This window comes from Dicentrarchus labrax, unplaced genomic scaffold (genome assembly GCF_905237075.1).
Source record: "Dicentrarchus labrax unplaced genomic scaffold, dlabrax2021, whole genome shotgun sequence".
Lineage (NCBI taxonomy): Eukaryota > Metazoa > Chordata > Actinopteri > Moronidae > Dicentrarchus > Dicentrarchus labrax.
Genome location: NW_026136719.1, coordinates 5,525,828 through 5,552,331, shown reverse-complemented (window position 1 = coordinate 5,552,331; position 26,504 = coordinate 5,525,828). Strand labels below are relative to the sequence as shown.

At 42.0% G+C, this 26,504-nt stretch overlaps 1 protein-coding gene across 1 annotated transcript in view; it reads left to right on the top strand.

Annotated features, from left to right (window-relative positions):
• otog (otogelin) overlaps nucleotides 1-26,504 on the top strand; it is a 59,283-nt gene that overhangs the window by 21,299 nt on the left and 11,480 nt on the right. The window contains exons 18-41 of the mRNA XM_051380361.1: nucleotides 1,059-1,183; nucleotides 1,712-1,924; nucleotides 2,782-2,947; nucleotides 4,068-4,142; nucleotides 4,745-4,788; nucleotides 5,023-5,188; nucleotides 12,477-12,584; nucleotides 13,216-13,354; nucleotides 13,963-14,097; nucleotides 14,291-14,437; nucleotides 15,155-15,274; nucleotides 15,489-15,605; nucleotides 15,980-16,136; nucleotides 16,704-16,730; nucleotides 16,889-17,065; nucleotides 18,679-18,957; nucleotides 19,848-19,965; nucleotides 20,787-20,866; nucleotides 21,582-24,397; nucleotides 24,962-25,139; nucleotides 25,248-25,399; nucleotides 25,494-25,583; nucleotides 25,723-25,912; nucleotides 26,218-26,438. Of these exons, the coding sequence (XP_051236321.1) occupies nucleotides 1,059-1,183; nucleotides 1,712-1,924; nucleotides 2,782-2,947; nucleotides 4,068-4,142; nucleotides 4,745-4,788; nucleotides 5,023-5,188; nucleotides 12,477-12,584; nucleotides 13,216-13,354; nucleotides 13,963-14,097; nucleotides 14,291-14,437; nucleotides 15,155-15,274; nucleotides 15,489-15,605; nucleotides 15,980-16,136; nucleotides 16,704-16,730; nucleotides 16,889-17,065; nucleotides 18,679-18,957; nucleotides 19,848-19,965; nucleotides 20,787-20,866; nucleotides 21,582-24,397; nucleotides 24,962-25,139; nucleotides 25,248-25,399; nucleotides 25,494-25,583; nucleotides 25,723-25,912; nucleotides 26,218-26,438 (6,040 nt within the window). The remainder of the gene's footprint in view (nucleotides 1-1,058; nucleotides 1,184-1,711; nucleotides 1,925-2,781; nucleotides 2,948-4,067; nucleotides 4,143-4,744; nucleotides 4,789-5,022; nucleotides 5,189-12,476; nucleotides 12,585-13,215; nucleotides 13,355-13,962; nucleotides 14,098-14,290; nucleotides 14,438-15,154; nucleotides 15,275-15,488; nucleotides 15,606-15,979; nucleotides 16,137-16,703; nucleotides 16,731-16,888; nucleotides 17,066-18,678; nucleotides 18,958-19,847; nucleotides 19,966-20,786; nucleotides 20,867-21,581; nucleotides 24,398-24,961; nucleotides 25,140-25,247; nucleotides 25,400-25,493; nucleotides 25,584-25,722; nucleotides 25,913-26,217; nucleotides 26,439-26,504) is intronic.

Genomic DNA, 26,504 nt, shown 5'->3' with positions numbered 1-26,504 from the left:
TTCTGTTCTACTAGGCTTGAAGCAACAGTAGTTACAGTTTATGGAGTTATTTACAGTTGTTTCAGACATAATGAACATTTTTTGAAACACAAATTGACACATTTAATGGCTAGAACAAATAGAAGATCCTTTCCTCAGCTATTCAGATTTTAAAACTGTCTGGTTTGGAGTTGGTGCCTCATCGCAAACCAGTTTTCTTGCGTTTGGACAACCAAAGAACTCACTCTTAGCCAGGAAAACTTTGCTGGCGTACCCAAGAATCGCTTACAACATGGGCTGGGGGCGCCTCATGGCCAGCCAGCTATGTGTTTATTAGTTGTGTAACAGAACCTCACATTGAGCTAGCTGGTTAGGTAGCTCACATTTCCCCACATTGATGTGAGAAATTAATAGTATGTAATGTTGACAACAGCTAGCTAGCTAATGTAACCTTGGTAAAGTTGGAGACGTATACAGTGACATAATGACGGAGCTCTATGGTGGCACAATAGCACCAGCCCAGAACAGGCATGTTCTCCAACTTTCCTTGCACATAATCTTTCAACTTCTCTTTGAAAATTGTCACTGCATTCAGTTTGAATCTTGTTTCTTCCTTAAATTTTTTAAAATGACAGAATCTTAAATCTTCTTAATGAATCTGAATGTTTTTGAATTCTGTGATTTCCTTGGTGGAAAATGGACATTGAAAATTCAAAGAATTTGAAATTTGTAACATTTGACAGGATGGGAGCTCTGTTCTCTCATTTGGATGTATATATCCTTTTGAATACTTGTATTGACTCTGATGTTGAGAACTGGGAATCTGGGACTGGGAATGGAGGTGAATGAGATCAGTAGTTCTCAGACTTTTTTCATTGATGTACCTCCTTTGAAATATTTTACCCCCTGACTAGCGCAAAACATCTGTGTTGTTGTAGCTCTAGCTGTCAGCATGCTACATACATTTATTCTGTCAAAGTGGAAACGTTGTGGAACCTGCAGCAGAAATGGGAACACTAACTGAGAACGACCCTGAGACTTGATGCTCATCCTGAATCTGTGCTCTGGTTTTCCTGCAGATCTCCATCGGGTATGATAGAAAGCACTCCTCAGCTGTTTGGAAACGCCTGGAGAGTGTCGTCAGCCTGTTCAGCCAGCCTGAGTACGCCTCAGCTCGACCCCTGTGACACGCACCAGCAGGCCGGTCAGTTTCTCTACTTCCTTCAGCTGTTTCTGTTTCATTGGTGAAAAAAATAGACATACACGGTGTTATATGTTGTGCTGATGTTCAGTATCTCTGAATCTGGCATTCTAAATATTCAAAATGATCAAATAAGGCTGTATAATACATTTTAGACATTGTGATGATATGAGAATTGATAAAGCAAGTTTATTCTAGCTCTTATTGTATATACTTAATATATAAATCCGTTTGGTCTCAATCTGTATTTTCACATTTTGTACCACTTTTTTGTCGACAGATCATCTTTTTATTAACCCTAAATCATAAAGAATTTTGAAATGATTTTGATATAGATTTAGTTAGCACTCTAAAGCTCATCAAATTCCTGGAGGACTTTTACTGTGAAGCTGCTGTAGATATGTTTGAATATATATATAAGTCTGTGTGGTATATAAAGTGATATATATTAGAGATTTTAATATATAAATAACTTTAACTAAAGTGTTAATGTGTGTTTCATGACGTCGACCTGCTCCCTCCCCTGCTCAGTGGCCTATGCCTCAGAGATGTGCGACATACTGAACCAGGATCTGTTCTCCGCCTGCCACGAGTACCTCAGTCCGACATCCTTCCATCAGCAGTGTCGCTCAGACACCTGTAAGTGCGGGACGCCTTGTCTCTGCTCTGCGCTGGCCCACTATGCACGCCACTGTCGCAGATTCTCCGTCATCGTTGACTTTCGATCGCAGATACCCGACTGTGGTGAGTATTCGACGTATTCACGTTCTACCATACGAAGACATTTTGTGTACAGGTCAAAGAGGCTGGTTTGTACCAGGATTCACCTCTCGCTGTTACGGACAGATGAATTTATAAATGAATTATAATAATGTGTTGAAGGAAGGCTTTTCTTTCTTTTCTTTATTGTTGATATCAGATCCAAATCTCAAACTTTCCTCCTCGCTCTGTGTCGATGCTCACAGTTGAGTTTCTGAACATAAACATTTAGGATTTGGGAACACAATTAAAAAAATTATAGCATATTTTGAACTTTTTAGATTGAAATCACCTGAGAAGTGAAATTATAAAGTTTTATGAAAAGATAACGCTTTATTGATCACCAGAAGGTGTTCTAGGAGGAATAGGTATAAACATACCTGTAAATATACATTAACAGAAACAGGTCTGATACCAGGCTTTACTGCTACTTAGAAGGTTTCAGCTGTTAAAGGGAAACTCCTCTGATTTTACACAGTAAAGTCTATTAACAGGTCATAGGAAGTATTACTGCATATGTGAAAAAAAGATTTTGGTGGCTCCAGAGGGAGATGCTCCAAGTCTGATAAATTGCCTCAAATTATGTCACATGAGTAAGTGTTGGTTGGGTCTGCAGAGTGGCGTAAGAAAGAAGTGAGCTCACCAGACCTCTCCAGCCCACTCCTCATACTGAGACTCGGCTGTTATTAACTTACCAAAAAATTGCAGGTTTAAATGTGAGGAGGTTGTGACATTAGAACAGTACAGTACATCCAAGGGATACTGAATAATCACTCAGCAGCGTCCTGTTCTGCAGAATTATGAAGTAAAAATGTGAACCTGCTAACAATGTCTCTCTGCAGCGGTCACCTGTCCTGCCACCATGCAGTACGGCACCTGCGTGTCGTCTTGCCAGCGCCGTTGCTCCGCCCTCTCCATCCCGCAGCACTGTGGGGAGGAGTGTGAGGAGGGTTGCGTCTGCCCTCAGGGATCCTTCTACAACCATCGAACACACACCTGTGTGCACAGGTAAGACTGAGGGGGCGGGGTCTCAGCCTCCAGTTTTCTGTGCAACATAGCAACACAAGGAGAGATACAATAATTATCACACTCTTGTGTAGCATTGAAATATATTTTTACTTTATTCAGACGATAAATTGCTACATTGGTGCCGTTATTTTAGCGTAAAGTTCAGGAGGGAATCAGTGTCCTTGTTGTGTATCTGAGCAGCTCCAGCTCTGGCTGCTGCGGTGTTGTGGAAGATTGTGAAGCTCGTTAAACGGCTAACTGGCTGGAGTCACTCCACCAAACAAATCCTCTCAAAGTGATATTTGTATCTGCTCTGAAGTTTAGGTCAGCCTTTAAGTGGAAAGCCTTGTATCTCTCCTGCAGACGTTATAGAGCCAGAGGACCTCAGTAATTGTGCTCTCCCTTTCAGCCTGCTCTGCCCTAGAAGACATGCAGCTTAATTCCTCTTAAATGTCCCAGGTTTTTACATCCTAGTGCAGCGCGGTGCCTTACTTACCATGTGATAGAGTTACATCAAGGAATTCACCGTGAAACCCCCCTTTCATTCCCACTCGGGCTGGGGACGACACAGATATCTGATAACCAGTGAGAAAGAATTTGTAGTACAGAGGCCGATGTGTGGCGCTGGCCTATATGTTACAAGGCTTTCAGCCTCCGCTTAACACATTTAGCACAGCGTAGATCCACTGCAGCTCTATGTTTTTATAATAAGAATTTAATTTAATAGAATTTAGTATAAACAGATAAAGTTGTTTGAAGGAGGTTTGGTTGTTGATTTGACGTCTTCCAGCACTGATTTTACCTCCTAAAGCCTGCTTATCAGTCCCCTATCCCCTTACCTGTAATACTCTGTTTAAGGTAACACAAAGCCCTCTTTAACATAATTCTTTACACAATAAAGAACAAACTAAACAGTGTCTGGTTTACATCACTCAAAACTTGATGCGTGATTTTGGATTTAGGAGATTTTTAGGAGATTAAAAGCCATGTATTTTTGTGTACAGAAACAAACAACTGTTGCCTCTGTCACTTTCATATTGATGTTTTCTCTCTGTGAACTGAGTTGGAGTTGGTTTGTATGTGCTTTGGTTTTTTTTTGTTTACTTGTGTGGTTTTTCAGGAGCGAGTGTCCCTGCAGTTTCCTCGGAGCAGATTACGAGCCTGGAGATGTGATCATGACGTCAGCAGGTGTTCAGTAAGATCCTCTCGTCCGTCTCTGTCGTCCTAAACTTAACCCTCAAAACACTCCCGCATCTTAAAGGACAGTTGCAGCTTTTGCTCTTTCTGTTGTTGTTTGGATTTTATATTGCCCATATCTTAATGTTACTAATGATGACGATTAAAGAAACATTTTTCACTGACTTTAGGCAATTCATTTAGCAAACAGTTGGAGACAGCAGAGTTAACAGTTGTAGTTAGTTAAAGTAATCCATTACTATGGATGAGAACACTGGTATCAGGACGGAGACAAAGCTGTCTAAAAGTTAAGTTTCCGGTTGTTGCTGTGGGTCAGATATCCTCATGTTCCTTCAGTTACACTGACAATGACTCCTGTCAGTCACAACCCAGACAAGCAGACAAAGTGCGTCTGCCTTTTTTTTAACAGGAAGAGTTCAGGGCTTGATTCAGAATATTTAGTGTGCACAAAAGTGAAAGAGATTTAATTTCACATTTATTAATGTATTAATCTCCCATGTAGTTTCTGTATTGACCTTCATCATGTATCATTATCATCATCATCATCATCATCATCATCATCATCATCATCATCCTCCTATCTTCTCTGTGCTCTTGCAGACTCTGTCTGAACGGTAAACTGGTGTCCCAGACAACAGACGGTGGTAAGCCACTTTAATCATAAAAGGTTTTTCAGTTCATTCTTCTTATTTCTTATGCTGGGCAGATGATTTTTTCAACATGTCACATTAATGTGTGTTATTCTGTAGTGCTTATAATATCTATGCCTGTACATAATCGTCATTGTGGTAACAACCATGCAAACAGAGGCTCATCAAACCTGCCAGTTAACTGTCATCCTCCCTCCATCATATTCATACACTCTCCTCCTCTTACAGACAGGTTGTGTCCAGCTGGTCAGCTCTACCAGAACTGCTCAGAGGGGGACGATGGCCTCCTGTCAGGAAGGGGCGTGGCCTGTGAGCGCACCTGTGAATCCTACCTGCTCAACCTCACCTGCTCGACACACGAGCCGTGCGTGGCCGGATGTACCTGTCCTCCTGGGTAAGTTATTTTGTCTATCACTGAATAGTAGAGTATGGAAGTTCTGCTGGCTTACTGGTATGCTTGATCTGCGGCGAGAAATTAACATTATAAAGCTCAAATATGTTTTAAATATGGAACAGAAGATTACTTTTGATTGCTGCCCCCCGATGTAGACCCAAGGCTGACTAAAGGTTGTTGTTGGGTTGTCGTTCGTAGTGTAGCTGGACAAATATTTGCGCTCCATCCGCAAAAATTTGTTCGCTCCAGTTAGGAAGCAGTGTAGCAGATACAAAAACAAATGGACGAGAATCTTTATCACATCTCAGTTCAGTCTATCAATATCCTGCAAATTTGTGGCAAATTTTCTCAACATAATGCAGCTGATTGTCCCTGAGATTGACTGACTGATACGTTTAATTTTAGTTAGTGACTGGAAGGCTGCTGGTTTGATTCCTCATAGAGGTTGGAAGAGTTGAAACTCAAAGTGTCCCACTGCTAACGTGTTACTGAATATTACTGCGGTTAGTCATGTTCCTCAGCTGTCAGGTATGAAGGCGCGTACAAGTATGAAGGTGACTCAGTCTGATACTGCAGAACAGTGTCACCTTTTTCTTGATAAATAAAGGTTAAGAAATTACTGTGTAGGTTTGGTGAAATCTAAGGCTCTGAGTGTACCAGGCTGGCTTTCGGGGTTAGCAGGGGGTCGGACCACAGACTGATTAAAGACTCTCTAAAAAATGTCATACGAGCTAGGAATAATCCTCTGACCCTACTCCTCCTACTGCCTCTGCAAGGGGATGGCACTGGGTCAGGGATAAAAAAAATCAGTACCTTGTGACGCTGGTTACCTGGAGGGAGGTGAGACATTGTACAGTGGAGTGTTTGTAACTCCCGGAAAAATTTATCCACATTTTTATTGATTGTGGAAAAGAGTCTTTTTGGGCCAGTCACAGCCCAGAACTGTTCCTGGGGGCTTGCTAAGGCCCACAACGTCTACCATGGATTTTTATTGCTGGTCATAATAATACAAGTTAATTCAATAGGTCTTCGCTTGAGCAAACATGTCACTACGAACGCGAGTAAACCACTGGAGAAAAGTCACCGGACTGAGTTGAAATTGTTCTGGTTGGCTTGAAACTGTAGTTTAAAGGATTCTTCATTACTGCTAGCAGCCATATATTTTGACAAGTCTTAATCATGTATAGGAGACAGAAATGTTCTCACAACCAGCAGATGAGGTGGACAGACATCATGGAGTAGATTACAGTCATATGATCCCTGTAATCCCTTCTGGCTGTCGGCCTGAAAAGAGGGTTAAGTGGTTTCATTCTCTGACATCAACCTAGAGTCATCCTGATTACAATATGCACAGGCAGGGGTCACTTTAAACATATCCAAGATTATGACACTTTTGCACAGATTATATAGCTGACTGATGGTAGCTCTGAACCTGACAACAGAAGCTCAGTGTTGAGCAGTTTTTGGACATCACTAATATACACTGGATGTATCTTTAATGATATTCTTAACTTTTCTCTTGAACCTAAATGCAGAACTTACAGAAGCATAAACACAACAAGAAAAAAAACACATAATGAAGAACTAAAACTAAAATACACATTTCAAGATAAAATGTACATATTATTTACACATCATATCAGATTATATTATCTTGAGATCCCATAAAATAATTAGTGATCCCCTTTAAAAAGTTTATTTTATAACACAGATCCCAAAAAAAAGGCCTAAAGAAAGAGCCACACCACATAAAATCAAAAGTCTAGAAGCTGACTAGAAGTTTTTCAGGCTTCCTGATAGTTATGACCATGTGATATTTCAGTTTTTTCTTTTTTTAATAAATTTGCAAAAATTTCTACATTTCTGTTTTTTTCTGTCAAGATGGCGTGCTGAGTGTACATTAATGAGAAATAAAATGAACTTTTTTGATTTTAGCAAATTGCTGCAATGAAACAAAGAGTGAAAAATTTTAAAGGGGTCTGAATACTTTCCGTACCCACTGTATACTAAGTGGTTCAATTTACAGTTACAGTTTAAAGAATAGTAAAACTGGGTTGATTGTTCAATATCTTTACTGGTTTTAACTAGAGTTGCTCTGATACCAATACCAGTAACGTAAATTCCTCCGGTGCTGCCTATAAAATGTGATATCAGCAAGTACATGTGTTTATGCACTGATCCAATAGTAGTATACGTTATTCAATTTCAGGTAGGAAAATCTGTATCGGGAAGGAATAAATGGTATTGGAACATCTCTACTTTTAACATAAAGTAAACAACCACTTATGTGATATATAAAATATAACGACTCACGACTTTGCCCTGGAGCTTTGATTCTCTGCTTGAATCCGATTGAACCCAACACTGTCAGCCAGGTTTGGACACAAAACTGCTGCTGTAGGTCGGGCTTGGACAGAATTAGATTTAAAAATAAATATATATCTTTAGTATGTTATTAACAATGCATGCAACTACAATTAATGAGTGATTTTGTTATTAGTTTTTATAATAATTTACACTATATTATATGAATATATGTAGTTTACCCTAGCGCTTAATAAACTCTTTAAGTTATTTATTTATTCTCAGTAGAAATTTGGTTTCAGTTGGGTTCGGACCCAAAACTGCTTCCGCGGTTTGGGCTCGGTTCGGCACGCACTGAATCTTTCTGGCCTTGGCTCAGGCCGGGTCTGACTTTTTGGGCCCAATCAAAGCTCTACTGGACACAGTAGGTCATAGATACTAACAAAAATTCCCTCAAGTAAAGCATACCTTTTAGTTCTAAACAAACATACTGAAAAATTCAGATCTATAACTTTAAATTGTTTAAATATGAAGGTGAATATGCATTTTATATCGTCAAATTCCAGACAAGTGAAACCTGTACACCATAATTAACCTCCCCCTCTCAGGACAGTCCTAGTCTGTAAATATCATCAGTTCCTGCCTGTTCCTCAGTGTTTCTACTAACAGTATTAAACACAGTGACACAGAGAAAAGGTTAGACAGGTACAGAGACACCCTGTAGTCACTGCGACCCCGCGTCACCTCTGTTGACCGCGTTGGTGTGATTCATATATTCCTACTCGCCACGTTAAGCAGGACGACCTTTATGGTGACGAGAATCTCCCAGACTCTGAATCCCAGTCCCAGAATGCCGGTCATGCTACAAGTGTTTAATAACTCCCTGGAACCTGATAGTTTGTGAACTCATTTTGTGGTAAATATGGACACAAAGAGATCTCATTCAGCTGCCCGATGACAGTTATATTAGTGAGTGCAGTGACGAGTTCAGGCATTTATAAACTTGTTTTTCACAGTTTTGAGGATAATCAGTGGGATTTTTTATAACTCAGATTGAACAAATCAGGCTCAAAATGGACGTCATTGTATGAATGAAACTGATGTAGTTGATTATCAGCTGTCTTAAGATTTGTCTCTTGTTCCAATGCTTTGAGTATGTTTTAATTCGCTTGTTTATGTACTGATAGTCCACATTATTGCACTTTAATATTCTCATGGATGATAGTAACATAACATAACAATACATACCAATACAATATCACAAAATATAAAGTCAAGACTTCAGTCTCATACTTGAGTATTCTTTCTTGGGTTAAAAGAAGTGCTGTCAAACAATTAAAATATTTAATCGCGATTAATCGCATTAATGTCATAGTTAACTCATAGTTAATTGCACATTTTTATCTATTCTTAATGTCCCTTGATTTCTTTTTGTCCCATTATTTTTTCTCATTTTAATGCTCTTATCAACATGGAAAAGTGGATCGGCTTGCTTTGTGCAAATGTTGTTTTTATTGAAAAATCATCCATTGTCGCCTGGCTTTGACGAGGGGGCGGAGAATTCGCATCAGCTGTGTGTTTGGCCATCAAGTGGTATTTCAGACTGGACGTGCTGCGATGATAGCTCAGTTCACAACGACAAAACACACAGATCACTTTGGTCTTGTCAATGGAACCATTTGGCAACTTTTTAAAAGTAAACTTTCCATTCAGAATATTATTGGCATCCATTTCAGCGTCTCGCGCTCGCCATCCACTCAAAACCTAACGTCTACTACTCTTAAACAAGTGTGTGCGGCGTGCCTGTTGTTTTGTTTCCGGTCTAGCTAGATCCGGTGTGGTGTTGTAGTTTTTCTAACGTTACTAATTGTTGCAACAGCATGTGAAAAAAACTACAAAGTGTGCTGGGCCAAAAAGAACGTTAATCTTGCGATAAAAAAATTGACGCCGTTAAAATGGGTTTGCGTTAACGCCGTTAATAACACGTTTAACTGACAGCACTAGTTAAAAGTATATATATATACACATATATATATAAATACATACATATATATGTTCAACTTGATTTGGTTTTCTTTCCTAAACCAGAAATCATTTGACAAGCAGGTGTTCCCTCTGTCATATTAATACTACACTTAGATGATCATCATGAAAACAGAAAGAAAAAAAAATACTCAAAGTCAACTGCAAGGTATTCATCTGCAGCAGGACTTTAAAACCTCTAATGGGAAATAATTAGCTGAAGTGCTGACAGAAGAATCCATTGTGTTTTCATTCACAATGGCACACTTTGTTTATGATCAAAATGTAGACCATTCATCCATTCCTCATTCTGTGACAATTAGCCCAGCTGAACTCATATGAACCTGGACTTTCAGGTGCAACACAGGACCGTGCAGCATACCAGAATTTGGTTTTGGTTACAGTATGTACATATACAACTGTAAAAACCTGTTATTTGTCTGTGGACTGTCCTGGACAGGTTTAAGGGAGTTAGAAATAAATACGAAGTGATACAATACGGAGTAAAGGTACACACAAAATAACCTCTCATTGAAGATGCAGTTTGGGTTGGTGTCAGTTTGGTGTAACCTTACAGAGCAGGTGAATGTCAGAGATCACAAAATCTCGAGATCCCACAAGAATCTGGCCAGGCTTCAAGCTATGCACTTGTGTCTGAACCACAGTGGTTCGGACCAATCAGTGTCCCATGACGGGCGTGGTTTAAAGCTGCAGTAGGGAACTTTTATAAAGATAACTTTTCGTCATATTTGTATTTATTTATTATAAATTATCATATTTTTTCATATTTATTTCATAAAAACTAAACACTGACTCTAGATAGGGCTGTTTGTGTATTTAGCGTGTGCCATGGCCACTGGAGTTTCTCCTTGCGGTTGGAAGGGGAGGGTGAACCGAGGGAGTGATCTGCAACTACACTGCCAGTTTTGACCCAAATGTCTTTGATAGCAATGTGTGTGTGTTTTGTGTGTTTAATTATTTCAAACAATTGTACACACAACTGAGTCGGCACTGGTATCCCTAGTGTAACCATTGTCATGGGTTCTGCTATGTTTACACTGTTCTCGACTTGCTTTGGGAAGTTCCTAAACTAAATTCCGACCTTTCTCAGGAGGTGATAGCTAGTTTATGTTTGCTTGCTGATTGGTCATGATTGGTCAAGCAGATGTGTCATCACATCCCAACAAGGACAACTATAAGAAACACAACAGTGACCAATGTTTGACTTCTGCATATGTAACAATAAAGACAACCAATACTTGGAACTAGAGTCAGCGGATAGGAACGAAAATGTCGACAATAAGATTTAAATTATAGAAAAAGCCCATAATGCATGCAGTGGAGCAACTGAAAGACTACAACGTGGTTTGATGCACTGGATGCTGTTTTGGGCCCCAGGAGTGCCCTGGATTCTCTTTTAGAATATAAAGTTGTACCTTATGTTCATGTAAACTTGAAAGAAAATCAGAAACAACATTCTTTCATTGTTTTCTGTCTGACAACTGCTTACCTCACTGGCCTACTGTGCAGCACACAACAAACCTGGAACAGAACCAGATGCATCGCAAGCTGCAGTCAACCCACTGCGCCGTCTGGCTCGCCTGTCGCCACCCTATGCAACTACATCTTCATCAGGCACTTTTACATCGTCTGGTAGAATTAAATTCAAAATGAGGGCTGTGTTTATGAAGATTTATTCATAATGTGCACGTAGGTCGGGAGAATGAATGATTTTAGAAACTTTGATCAGAGTAATTGATACGGCAGCTTGGCGGGCGGATAAAGGAAGCTGTTAACACCGTTTTATCTGGGGTGTAACTCTACTCAGATGAACCTGAGGTTTGTGGCGGGACCATTCAGTATGTCACTTCATTGTCTGCAGCCTCGCCAGTGGATATAGCTCAACCCTGGATATTACAAGATACTTATCAGCTTCGTCTCGCGGAGTGGAAAGCAAATGGAGGCATCCAGACAAAGACTGTTTCTCTCTCTATCTCTGAGAATCCTAATTGTCTGGTTTTCTCATGTAGCTAACGAGTGTTACCGCTTTTCATCCACAGTCGCCCACCCCTGAAACTCTCTCCCTCTTGTTTCCTGGCATCGCTCTGCACTGGAAGCCAACCTGCTTTGGCTCTGGCTCTGTCGTTCCCTTGGCAAAGGACTGTCCTCATATCTGGATTAGAGATGAACACAGGAGCAAATGATGATTATGCTATAACATGATAGCATCCTGTTAGCCCACAGCTCTTGAATAATAACCAACATTGCTCCAAATTGGATTGTACTGAGTTATGAGGCTCTTTTATTGGCCTATTGATGATGTCAGTCAACAATTCCATCTGCTTATTCTTACTCTGGTTGGCTTTACAGCACAGACCTTCAGCTGGGACCACATCTACTGGCTTTTTGACCAATCAAAGAATTACTCGTATCGGAAAACTTAAAATAATAAGACTCAAACCCTGCCTGCCACTACCTCCTCCCTACATGGACTTTATCGCTGTTTATGGCTAGAGCACCAGGTGTTAATAGCCAAATAGCTGCTGTATAACTATTATCACCCAGGTGTAAATGGACACTTCTGCTGTTTTGGCAAGACTGAATGTGAATCTAGAATCTACCTATGATGAGTTTCAGTCTCTTTCATTTGAGCTATAGTTGGTTGGATTATGTTCTCACTGAAGTTGTCTTGTTATAGTAGTAAAATGCTTTTAGGTGTCTGAAAGAAGCATTATTGGTGAATTCCATAATTTTCAATGGAAAAAACAGCAAAGTGAAGTAAACACCTTGAGTCCTAGAGATCAAGAAGCTTCTGTTGCAGGATTTAACCCAAGAAAACCTCATTGTGCATCACCTGAATCTTTTGATCTCAAACTACTACATCAAAGCTCCATTTTCCATATCAGTAAACATAAAGATTTGAAATGTTTTGTCCTTTAACAAGCTTGTGTTTGAACCCCAGTTTGCTGAAACATGGAGACGAGTGCTTTGAACCTGCATCCTGCCCCTGTCTATGGAAAGGAAAGGAGTATTACCCCGGTGACAGAGTCTCGTCCCCCTGCCATCAGTGGTGAGTTTGTGCATTTGTGCTATAAAACTGTCTTCATTAAAATAGAAATGATCTACACTTTAATTTTCCTTCCTTCCTTCAGTGGATCTTTATCCATTTTGTCAAGGCGTACAAATTTGTATTACCCTCACCAATCATCTGCCAACAATATCTGTCAGATTTAAGACAAATCTACAACAACGTCGCTAATTTTTCAAAGTCAGATTTAGCCTGAAAGCGCTGTGTCCTGAGATTGTCAGATCAGCGAAAGTGGCCACCTGATATCCATAATTCTCTGTTATCACGGGACAGAAAACAGCCTGGAAAACAGAGCGGGCCCTTGTATGACTCTTTGATTCCCTCAGCTTCAGGTTGTTCATAGCTGGTGAAAGGAAACACTCTCTCAGTGATCTCAGTCATTCTCCCATCCTTCCATTTCTCCTTCAAGCCGTAGCCAGGGAAGAAGATGTAGATGACAGCCTAATAGCGCAATAAGCGGCGATTCAACCTTTGACAATTCACTGGCCACTTTTCTGCCTGCTGTAAACCTGAGGCTCTCCACAAAAGGAGGCCATTAGAGATGAAAAAAATGTCCTCCAACTAAGTGGGAACAAGTTGATGCTGAATCACTGAAGCTTTGCTGTCTTTGTAGTGTTTGCCAGCATGGGACGTTCCAGTGTGTGTTTCATCCGTGTCCATCCATGTGCATGGCTTACGGTGATCGCCACTACAGGACATTTGATGGGCTGCTGTTTGACTACGTTGGTGCATGCAAAGTCTATCTTGTAAAGGTAATGAAAGTATTTATTTGTTGTAAGAGACATTAACTGTCTGTACACTTAAAGCTTTTTTGGACTGTTCTTCAGCAGGAATCTTTTTTTTTCTTACTGAAAAATACATTTATTTTTTAAAGGCTTCTGTTAAGAAGGTCATCATATGACACTGGCAGCTTAAAAAAAGTATTTTTATAATCAAAAGAAAAGACAAGGAGGAAGATAATGCAAATTAGTAATGTAAGGGGGCAATGCAGTTTTTTCCAGTTTTTAAATAATCTGAATATATTAATGAATTAAATAAATAAACGTCCACGGTTTTAGACAAATTACTCATCTCTAGTTTTAACACGGATTTTCAAACACTACTGACATGACCTGAAACCAGTGACTACTCAGAAAGTGAGAAATCCATCTGATTGGCAGTAAAAGTAAAACTTAACTGATTTGATGATTTGTAGATCAGTGGAAATGTCTAATTTCTCAATCTTATCACATTTCAAATTGTGAAGAACTTTAGTGTAGTGCTACAAATAAAAACAGACTTTTGCTTTTAGCGTCAGCAGCATTTCTGAGCTCTTAAGACTTGGGTAGATTTCTGTGATTGTGTTTTCTCTCCTCCACAGAGCAGTGCTGATGTGATGCTCAGTGTGTCAGCTGAGAACGTCGACTGTTTCGACAGCGGAGTCATCTGCAGGAAATCTCTGCTGATCAACATCGGCAGATCCTTCATAGCATTCGATGACGACACTGGGAAGCCAGTAAGAATCACTTACATCAGTATATTTTCTACAGTATATTTGCTGCAGGTTACAAGCAGCAAATTGTTGGTTGGTTTTGTGTCATTAGCAGTAATTTCATATTGCTTCATTGTCAGTTCTTAAACACATTTTGTTCCCTAATCATATTTACGTCATCTGAGAATATTTCAGTATAATACTTGTTCCCTTGCAGAATCCATCCAGTGTGATTGACAGGAAGCAGACGATGTACATCTGGCCAGCCGGATACTTTACAGTGGTTCATTTCCCAGAGGAAGACGTCACCGTCCTCTGGGACCGCAAGACCACGGTCCACATCCAGGTCGGACCCAGTTGGCAGGTAGGACGCCGGTTCAGTGCCTTTAGGTTGCATTTAGAGCATTTAGCTGAAAAGTTAAAAATGTTTCTTCATATTGAGACTGCATTTACCTGTTGGTTCTTGCCTCCCCTCACTTTCCCTGATGAGGATAAATAATATCTGAAGCTGAGTTTGACAGTTCCTCTTTGACTCCAGAAACTGACAAAACCATCTCAACTCAAGCTCCTCTTACTCGCTTGTTTGGGAGCTTTCAACAGGGAGTGTTATCAACTGTAGATGTTCAAACTTTCCTTTCTGAGCACTTCTTAAGACTTCTTGGTTGAAAGATTGAGCTTGACAGTTAATTCTTGACATTTTCCAACTGAGGGAACTCCATTTTCTGATGAGGATGGTGTAATATGGTTGAAAGCTATGGTAAACGCCAATAAATGGACCTTGAGTTAGCAAATATTTGAGTGATATGTCTGCTTTTATGACGATTATCAGAGAAAACCTCAACAATTTAGTCACACAGATATTCATAAAACATTAAACCAAACATGGCGCATTCTTCCTCGCTCACCAGCTGGAGGAATGCTCAGCATCAATGTGCTCAGCGCTGCCACTGGAGGCCAGATGCTGTATTGCACCAATGCTGCAGTACGAGCATAGACTCCATATTCAAGATATAATGATATTAGGTGGATATCAGTGTATAAAAAGGATCTGATTAAAGAGGGTGGTTGGTGATGTGTACAGGGGAAGCTAAGCGGGCTGTGTGGGAACTTTGACATGAAGACGGTGAACGAGATGCGGACCCCCGACAACATCGACTCCCCAACTCCACAGGAGTTTGGAAACAGCTGGACTGCAGTAGAGGTGAGTGAACATCACCTCACCTGTATCATCAACACCCTTGTGAAGCCTTCTACTTTTTACAAATAAGCATTGTAGCTTTAAAGTGTGAAAAAAGTCTCTTAAACACTTCTGCAACCAACATATTACACTAGATGAGACCTTTTTCGACTTTACTACTCAACCTCTAATAAAAAGCAGTAATTCAACACCATTGTGTGTGTTTGTGTGTGTTCAGTGTGTGAACAGTCCAGATATCAGACACCCCTGCAGCCTCAGTCCGCTCAGAGAGCCTTTTGCAAAGCGTCAGTGTGCTGTCCTGCTCGGTGAGGTCTTCCAGGCCTGCCACCCAGTGGTGAGTAACAGTACAGCAGCCCTCTGGCCTGCAGTTTGGACTCTCTCTTGAAGTGCTGTTACTTCTCTTGTTGAGTTCTTAAAACTGCTCTTTGCCATCTGTTGTCTTTTACAGTTAATATATTTCAACCTGAAATGATAGAAATATGTGACAGTGTTTGTAATTGTGAAACTCTTGTATTGTTGTATTGTCATGTATTTATAATCTTTTGAGCATCAAACACTTAGATGTAGAGTAAAATAAATAGGTAATTAAATAAATAGTTATGGAGTTTATGACTTGAGAATGCTATTTCTTTTTCTTGACCCCAGTACATCCTGCTTATTCTGTAGGTTGTAACTTGTTGAAAAGTGTTTGTTTTTTGCCGTGTTCAGGTGGATGTGACCTGGTTCTACATGAACTGCCTGGCAGACACGTGTGCCTGCAGTCGTGGAGGCGACTGTGAGTGTTTCTGCACCAGCGTGGCGGCATACGCCCAGCGCTGCTGCCACCAGGGCGTTCCTGTCGACTGGCGCACCCCGTCTCTGTGCCGTAAGTCAGAATGCAGGGAACCTGAACTATTTCTTTATCTCAGGCTGCATTTAGACTGCAGGCCAAAGTGGCCGCATGACAGTTTGAACACCACAAACCACATGGAATTTGATCTTTTCAATTCTGATTTGGGCCAATTTCATATGTGATCCAAATCAGATACAGGTCTGATTCTTTGCAATGTGACCTCGGTGTGAACAGTCATATCAGAATTCATGTGACTTTTATGTCACTCAAGATCTACGATCGTCAGGCGGGTAACTTCAGGGCCATGACCTGTTCCCACTGGTATGGGCCACATCCAGAAAATAATGTGAACAACCAAACAAAAAAATGTGTTCTGAACAATAAATCCGAACTGAACGTTAAGGCTTGCAGTGTGAACATAGCCTTTGATTCAATCTGAAGCCTACAACTGTAATAATTATTATAATAATAATAAATAAAACCATTAGTTACAGCTTTAAAATTCTTTAAAGAATACAATATGATTAATTAATAAGTAGTGCTTTGATTAATTATTATCAATATTATTGTTATTAACTGTCTCTGTGCTTCTCTCTGCAGCGTATGATTGTGAATTCTACAATAAAGGTATAAGAATCTCTCCACTGATCTATGAGCTATTTGAACCACTACATCATACACACACACACACACACACACACTTATACTTACATGTAGTTTGATCTATAAATGATGTGTACATTCACAATAATCACTGCTGCACTAATATGGCCTCCTCTCTGCAGTTCTGGGGAAAGGTCCCTTCAGGCTGATCACCTTCAGGGATCGGACGACGCTGTTGGCAGCCAGCAGGTCCAGTGGCTCTGTGTTCCTGCAGCGGGGCAACCTCAGCACCACCGCCGCCCCCGGAGTCCTCTCGCAGTTCATGATGACGCCGGGCCTCAGCAGAGCCCGACCACACGGTGAGTCTAATCGGACTGCAGGGTTCGACTTTATTTACAGTGTAGGATTCATTTCACTACAAGAGCTGACAGAGATTTCTTCTGTGCAGAGTTTTCCCGCCTCTTTCTGCAGTCTTCTCCTTCATTTTTGCTTTTTGTCAGAAGTAAGAGCTATTTATCTGAGAGTTAGATGCAAAAAAAAAGTTTGAATTCTTTTCAAATTAATGCTCTAAAAAAGGTCCACAATTAAGAATTCCTAATTAATTACAAGAGTGATTCCTCAATGAAGACCTTGAGATGTCCTTGAATTGTATGCGTGAGTGAGTGTGGGAACCTTGTGGTTAGTTGAGAGGCTTTTTAGTTTTATTTTACCTCATTTAGTGTCACTGTAGAAAACAAGAAGTGTCTGCTTTACTAATGCAGGATACAGTAGATGCAGGATCAGTGGATGAAAGAGAACTTCTGTAGTGGAGTTTGGGAAAGTTCAATCTTTGTGTAGATAGCACAGCGATATGTTTTTCTGTCAGCAGAATACGGAGAGCTGCTGAATGAAAGACTATTTCTGTTTTCTGATCTGAAACCTCTGTAGTCTACTCAAAACAGAAGGTTGGCATTTCGATCCCCAGCTCCTCTCTCTGTATGTCCAGGTGTCCTCAAGGCAAGATCCTGGACAAGAATGCTGTGGCATCAGTGTATGAATGTGTGTGGATGGGTGAATGTGACATGTAGGGCAAAGCAATCACCAGCCAAGCCAATCACTGACTAAACAGTATTTGAATTTGAAATGTCACCAAATGTCATTGCATCACACAGCAGATCGTCCTGTTTTTTTTCCCCCCCGTTTGCCAGCTGCTCTTCCTCCATCCTGAGTTTCAACTCTTTCTGCTCTGACTGAAAGACAGCCAGTCTGCGTTCTCTTCCACTGCATTCAACAGTGTTTGGAATGATTTGGGCATGCCAATGAAAACACTGATGGAGGAGATGGACTTCCATTGACTTCCAGTGGCAGAGGGGTTCAGAGATCAGATTGCCAAATGTTAATATGGCAACCTGAGCTGCAGGCTGGTCAGCAAGCCAAGACTATAACAAGCTGGTCTCACTGTTTACTGCAAGTGAGCTGTGATACTGCTGTACTCTGGATCCTGTTGAAGAGGAATTCAGACACTTTTTGCAATTTAAATAGCATTAAAATCACAATGTGGCCATGTGCAATATCCAGACTTTCTGTCTTTCATAGTGGAGTATTTATAAGCTAAAGAGGCTGATGTTTTCTTCAGAATATTGGACCTTCATTCATTTGGTGAACAGAAACAGAAACACGGACATTGTGTCTTTTAAATGTGTAAATTATTTGGTGACATTTATTTTTATTTATCCAGGTCAAAGAAACTGTTGAGATAAAATCTGTTTTTAATGCTGATCTGAAGGCAGCTAAGTTTCACATCAAGTTCATGCCAATTACATTCATACAAACAAAATCCTACAAAACAATATATTACCAATAATACAGGATAAGAGTGAACACATCAGTTCATTTAAACAATGAATTATACATTATAGCAAGAACATTTTGTAATGAAAACTTACGTTGTCGAAGTGTCCTTGATTGATTTTGTTTCCACCTTCCACCACAGACACATTGCGGGTGTCCTTTGAGGCAGCCGACAGGCCGAACTACTTCCTGTACGCAAGCCCCAGCGGCCAGGTGACGCTGGCCAAGTGGGAGGAGAGAGGGGCATTCTGGGACGGAGCAACCTTCGTCCTCCACAGGAACACCTGGATCCCCGGCTATGACTCGCTGGAGTCCCACGCCAAGCCCGGTTTCTTCCTGCACGCCACGCTGGCCCGCCTCCACCTGCTCAAATACAGACACACCGACAGCTTCCGCAAGGCCACGCTGTTCAGACTGACAGGTCAGCAGCACCAACAGGCAGCGAACACATCACACACAGCACTCACTAACAGTCGGGGTTACTGGGGCTGCGCTCTCACTGACACTACAGTGACAGTGGCAAAACGATTGTGTTGGCATGAAGCCTAAGAATGTAATTAAACAATGAAACAGATTGAAGACAAAAATAATGGAATTTAATTCTAATACTACTGAAAACACTCAGAAATGATCTGTGAACTGTGTTGTTTTCTGGGTTTATATTTTTAAGCCTCACTCAGCCATCAGTGAGGATTCAGGAAGCTTGGCTTAGGGTTCGGTCAGCACTTCTCTCTGGGGTCAAAGATCAAGAGCAGAGACTCCCCTGCCTGCATACTCGGCTGAGAGAGCAGCCGTGCTAATCACTGATGCTAAAAATACTGCAGCATTTGTGTTAGTTAATGGAAAAGGAGCCAATGGCAGATTGGATTTCCTGCTGACAGAAGTGGATGCCACACACATTCAGTCCAGAGTCAGAGTCCAGGCTTCAGACGGACACTAATGGCTTTCTAAGTTCATCACATTACTCGTCTGCGATACACTTTTCACATAAGACCTTTCGTGGTGATTGAAGCGACATTAGAGTGACTTTTATTTTGTATCATGAGCAGTTTCATTGAGACTATGAGGTATATATATATATTTGCCCATTTTGCTGAACGTTAAATTTAGGGGAAAGTCAAGGTGCAATACTGCATACAGACATAATGCTCATCAAGCTATTGTACAATTAAATCTGATCTGAAAGTGGACATATGCAAAAGTTTGTATTGTATATGCGTTCCCCAAAGAGTTTCATATATTAACTGTTCAAGAAGGCCAATTACACACATTCCAGTCTTGTGACCTTGAAGTAAAAGTGTTTTTCATCAGGCCCCAACCCAGACGCTCCGCCCGCTCCTCGGTGTCAGTGGAGGTATGATTCCTGCGCCATCCCCTGCTTCAAGACCTGCAGCGACCCGTCAGCTGAAGCCTGCGTCACCATCCCACAGTGAGGCATTTGACCTTTTCAGTAGCTCAGCACAACTCAAACAGTTTACAGACAAGTCTCTTCTGGAGAGGGATATTTTAAAAAATGATTTACCAACTAGATCTTCAAATATGTTATCTTTAATGTATTTAAAGTGAGCAATGGTAAGTGCAAGGAGGATGTAGTTAAACATACTACAAGGAGTTTATAACTGATTATGAAATTCAATTTTAAAACTCTAAATGAACTACATAAGAAAGAAGATTGACTTTTTCTATATAGTTATCCTTAATGCCTGCCTCTGAGTCGGATTCTGTCGGATTCCCCTTAAAATCAATGAAATGAGGCGGTGGAAACACTACCGCCTTTGTCCACAGGGGGCGCCAGAATCATCACAAAATGATGTGAGAAAGGTTGCTGCTTTAAGCAAGGTAAAGTGAAGAGAGTACAGCTATATATAGGAAAGTACAGAGATTTAAACTATTTACTCTTTGCTCTAATCTAGAATAAAATCTCTCCAGGAAAAGTGACATTGAAATATTCCATGCAACATATAACACAGGAGTTTTTCTCTTCACGTCCACCTACACTGAAAAGATGCGGAGGTGATGTTTAAGATGATTAAGACCTACATTTAAATCCAGTCTAACTGTATTCCATTCAGTCATAACCAATGTGTCCATAACCTGAAATGTTTATGGTACAGTAGACATGCTTGACATGTTCAGACTAGACAGAATGCTGTTAATGTTGAATTACAAGACTGCACATCAATACTCATCTAAAACAGAACAGAGTATAGATCTTTCTGCTTTTTCACGGCTGTGTGTTTCTCTGTACAGAGTGGAGGGCTGCCTTCCTGTCTGCCCTCCACACATGGTCCTGGATGAGGTTACCCGTCGGTGTGTCTATGTTGAAGACTGTAAGTACCCCCCTGACTGAGTTCAGTGGTGTTTAGCTTCTAATGTTATGTAGTTGGACTCTTAGTTTGAATGTATGTGGCAATTAAAAAATCTGTCATGTTGATTTTTTTTATCTTTACTTATACCTACACCTAAATTAACCACTAAAACACAATGAATAAGGGATTTTAACACAAGAAATTACACAATATCTTCAAAGTGGTAACTGTACATTTCATTTAAACTCATCTCCAATCTACTACATACTTTGACTTATTGACACTTATACTGCTAGTAATTGTTATGTTGTTAAAAAAAAGTCAGTAGCGTGTGAGAATATGTAGCGATATTCATAGTTCATTCTTACATATTTGACTAATTTTGACCCTTTAACTTTATCTAACCTTTATTGAAGCATGCAAGTCCCATTGGAGTTGGACTCGTGTTTTGCTAGGGGGCTCAGGCCCTAAAAGTAAATGAAAGCAAATAGAAAATAAATCAAATAGGTAAAAACCCTGATATTAACAAACAACAGAGATGATAAACAATGGTGCCAATGTTCAACAATAGGATTCACAGTTAAATTGTGTGTGAAATGTGTGTTGGCCAAATCATGTAGTTCACATTACTGCTAACCAAATGTATACCTAACACTCAAAGTAAGCTGTATACGTTCCTCTCAGTCATGAACTAGCTCAGCTCTTCTCTAACACATTTTTAATTGTTTGGGTTCAGGCATTAAGGTCCCAGTTGCTGTGCAGCCTCTAACACCGTCCGCTGCTCAGACGACCTTTGCAGCTGTCACTTCTGCAACCACCACAAGCAGTACTGCCTCAACCACACCCCTCAAGACCACCACTACCACCACTGCCGCTGCATCCTCCACCCATCCACACACTGCTCCTACCACTAAAATCACCACCACCACTCCCGCTGTGATTGCACAGACAACCTCGTCTACGGCACCACCCGCCCCTGATGAGCCGCCCCATCCAGTCCCCATCTCTCCATCTGCAGCTCCTGAACTTTCTAGAACAGCAGGACCCCCATCTCCTCCAACAGCGCCTCCTACTGTCAGGCCAGCGGTGGGGGACCCTCTGTCTACTGTCAGAGTGACTGAACCCCCACCCACCTCTGTAACAAGTACAACAGCATGGACGACCAAAGCTGCAACGATCCCCATCGGCCCCAGCACGTCCAGGACAAGCAGCGCTCCCTTCGCCATCACAGCTCTGTTCTGGCTTACCTCCTCCACCAAGCCCACCGACTTCCTGCTGCCTCGCTTCACCACCACTGCCACCTCCCCGCAACCATCTACCACTTTAGCATCGACCACAAGCTCAGTCGAAGGGCCAACCACCATCAGTACCCCTCCTCCTGTTGTCGTGCACACAAGCAAAGAGACCACAGAGGCTACTACGCATTCAGCAGCAGTTACTTCGATTGTAACCGCTTCCACTTCAAGTCCTACACCAGTCTCAGAGACTTCTATAGTTACAGACAGGACTACTGTGCCCAGTACAGTTACCACTGCATACACAGAACCCACCACAAAGCCTGTAACAGCGGAGCGACTTCCCCCAACAACAACTACACCCAGCCCTCCAGGTTTACCAAGCACAGCCTCCACAACCTCTTCACCTCTCCAGACTTCACTTCCTGTGGAAACAAGAACTGTATCTTTGCCTATAATCACTTCAGCTAAAACCACAGAATCAGTCACACCAGTTGCACCTTTCACCACTAGTAAAACAACACAGTACATCAGTCCAGAGATGACATCACCACCTGGAACCACAGAGAAGATTCTGCACACCACTCCTACTGAAGTGACAACTTCTACAACAACTGCTCCTGAGAGACCAACATCAACCCCAATCCATGTTGTCCCAACTACAACTGTACCATCTGTTCCTACCTCAGCTACTACAGACTGGAGAACAACAACAGAGAAAGTGACCAGAATTGAATCCACTGTGTCTGAAATACCTGTAGCAACCACAACAACGGCTGCACCTCCACCTCTAAAGATTACAGACACCACAACTCCTCTCGTGTCCACCTCCACAACTTATTCTGAGAGAACCTCCTGGTCTACTGCTGCCCCAACAACAGAGAAAACCACTCAGACCACAACTTCAAGACCTCCAGAGGTTCCAGAAACCTCCACTGTGCCCACAGGACCCGCTGTCACAACAGAACCAACCGTTCAGCCAGTGTCTCTGACAGAAACCACTACTGTACCACTTTTACCAACAACAGAGAGCTCCACCCATCCTGCATCTACCATGCAGACGTCTGAGCCATGGCGTCCCCCCCATCGGGAGACTTCCTCCACCCTGTTGTACAGCCCTACAGTGAGGACTACCCCACAGGTCACATCGGAAATCCATGTAGTCCCTTCCACTAAAACTACTGAAGTGCCTCGCCTTCCTGTAACATCAAAGTTGATTGTCACCTCTGCGACATCAGCTGTTGCCACACCTATTACCACTACTGCCAAAACTACACCGTCTCCGGAAATCTCCACTGCAGAAATTGCCGCCACCACAACCAGAAAACTGGTTACACCTCCACCTGGGTCTGATATTCCTGAGACACCTCTCACCACGCTCTTCACAAGCGCTCCACCAGGTGTCGTTACCACCACTCTCAGACCAGTCATTATACAGCCGATTACAGAGACGACACAACCAGTGACTGGCAGAGTTGAAGTGTCAACAAGAGCTACAACCACGCCGCCTCCATCCTGGTCTCCTCTACAGACAACCACTTCCACCGCAGCTCCAAGGTCAACGACTGTCCTGGACAAAGTCACCACCCGGCTGGTGTCCACTGCAGAAGCTACACCTGCTACACCAGCTACCACCCTCACACGGACAACCACAATCAGAACGACACCCAGAGTTCCTGTGACAACCAGAGTGACTCCGAGGTCAACCATCAGGCCCATCACTGCTAGGATTACCATAGCAACAAGGCCTCCAGCAGTAACCGTCAGATCAACTACTCTCAGCCCACCGACCGTCACACCAAGCCCTGGCCCAACAACCGTGTCAGGTGTGCCAACTACAACCATCACAACATCTGCCGAGATGGTCACTACAGCGAGTACAACCGAACGTGTCGACACAACTGCAGCGGTTCCCCGCCCAACCACCATAACCGCTGGAGTGCCTATTCCTACTCTAACAACAGTCACGGCATCTACAGCTCTTCCCACGACAACCACCAGAGAGTCCGAGATGACATCCGAGAAAACCCTGACAACCAAAGAGACCGACATGTCACCATCCTCATCCCAACCAGTGACGCCTCCACCTGATACAATGATCTCCACCCAGAAGCCTGATATTCCCACTCCCACTACGACTTCACTCCCAGCAACCACCTCGATCAAAACTACTGAGCAGGACAGAGTTGATCGTACCAGTCCGGGTGCAACAACGCTTCCTCCTGCACCGCCATCGCCTTACACACCTTTGGAAACAACCAGACACACTTCAGAGGGGGCGACGTCCATGGCTGTGTCACCTACAAGGATGTGCACTGTAGGTTCAGGTTTTTTGTCAATTTAACGTTGATTCTGATTGGTTTACATTCATTGGTACCAAAAAGTTGAAAGCAAACATTTTAAATAAGAGCACCCACTCACAAGTGTTCAACTTCTTGTTTTTTTCCTACTTCAGTACAACAGACATTGATGTTTCTATTCTCCAGCAGTACAAGCAGAATGGTTCACACATAGTTTATTTGTGGTAGATTATATTAAACTCAAGGTTAACTTATTCGCTTTTTTCCAGAGAGTATCCAAGGTCTTCCTCAGCAAATGGACGCTTGGATCACATAAGTGGTTGTATATGTGAGGACATCGGATATTACCACTAGTTATTGTGTGTCTGAAGTTGACCGTGGGATACAGTCAAAAGCTCTGGAAAAAGCAATTAAGTAAACTCAGAGTTTAAGAATATTTTTCCAATAAGGAGTCATTTAGGAGTTTATGTCTATTTTAAATGAACACATGAAACACTACCTTTCTATCCTGCGTACAAATATCTCTTTATTGCTTTATTTTTGTTGTGTGACTCCTTGGTCTTTATTTTGTTTCATTCCAGCCTCCGTATGCAGAGATCGTCGATGAGTGCACAAAGTACATTTGTGTCAACAACCAACTCGTCCTGTTCAACAAATCCCAGAGCTGCCCCTTCACTTCGGACCCTCCCAACTGTGGCCTGCTTGGCTTTGCTGTACTGGTCAATGGAGACAAGTGCTGCCCCCAGTGGGACTGTCCATGTGAGGAAAACAGGAGTCAACTCTGCCCATAGCTCCACATTTGTAAATTTGACTGAATGATGATAACATGCTCTTGCATTCAGATCATTGTCGTCCTGTCTGTTCCAGGTCGCTGCTCGATGTTTCCTGATCTGAATGTGATCACATTTGACGGAAACAGCGTTGCCATCTACAAAGCTGCCTCATACATAGTGACCCAGCTGCCCAATGAGACGGTCAGCGTCCTGGTTCAGGAGTGTCCTGCTGACTCAGAGTCTCCAGTGAGTCAATATCACACTTAGCAGCTTCCCTTACAGCCATTTGAATGTAAGTCACTGATTTGATTTGTCATTGATTTTATTCTTCTTTCCAAAGCTCCTTTGGAATTTCACCAACCTGTGTCTGGTGGCGCTCAACATCACCCACAAATCCAACCACATCATCATCAACAGGCTGCAGAGGAGGGTAAGAGGCGCTACTTCCTATCCTGATTTTCATTATATATATATATATATATATATATATATATATATATATATATATATTAACTGTGCAGATTAAAGCTAAATCTATCTGATAACATTCACTTTTCATTTCCTTTTAGCTCTATGTCAACTCTCGCTATGCCAAGCCTCGATTTAAGAAGTTTGGCTTTGAGGTCTACGACACAGGCAACATGTACCTGATCCGCAGCCCGGCTGGTCTCAAGCTGCAGTGGTACCACAGCACCGGCATGATGGTGATCGACACCGACAGCTCCAGCAACAACAAGCTTCCCACTATGGGCCTCTGTGGTAAGAGCTGTCTTAGTCCTAGGACTCCACGCATAATTGTGTTGTACAATTTTCATTGCATTACTTGCTTTAAAACACCTGTCTTGCTTGCATGCTCTGTTAATGCTGTTTCCTCTTACTGGGGTGATCACACAGAAACGAGTCACTAAAAATGCAACAGCTGATGATGTTACTGTCAATTGTTTATATATTTTGTCAGTTATATGAAAGATAAATGTTTCCTCTTTAGGAAGTTGGAAGGCTAGAAAGGCACTGTGTCATTGCAGTCCATTTACCATTTACCCTTCCTCTGACACCCAACTCAGGATTCTGTGATGGAGACCCAACAAATGACCTGACTATGGCCAACGGCACCACACTGGGCGTAAGTGAGGATCCAGCTCTGTTCATCGACAGCTGGCAGGTTCCCAACACCACCAGCTACATCAGCAACAGCCGCCGCCGCGAGCTCAACTGCTCCACAAGTGACTGCTCCATCTGCCTGGACATGCTGCAGAACCCCTCCTTCACACCCTGCCACGCCTTCGTACGTTAACCCATCTGTGAACTCATTTCCAGGTTGTTCTCCGTTTACGCAGGAGCCAGTGGATTA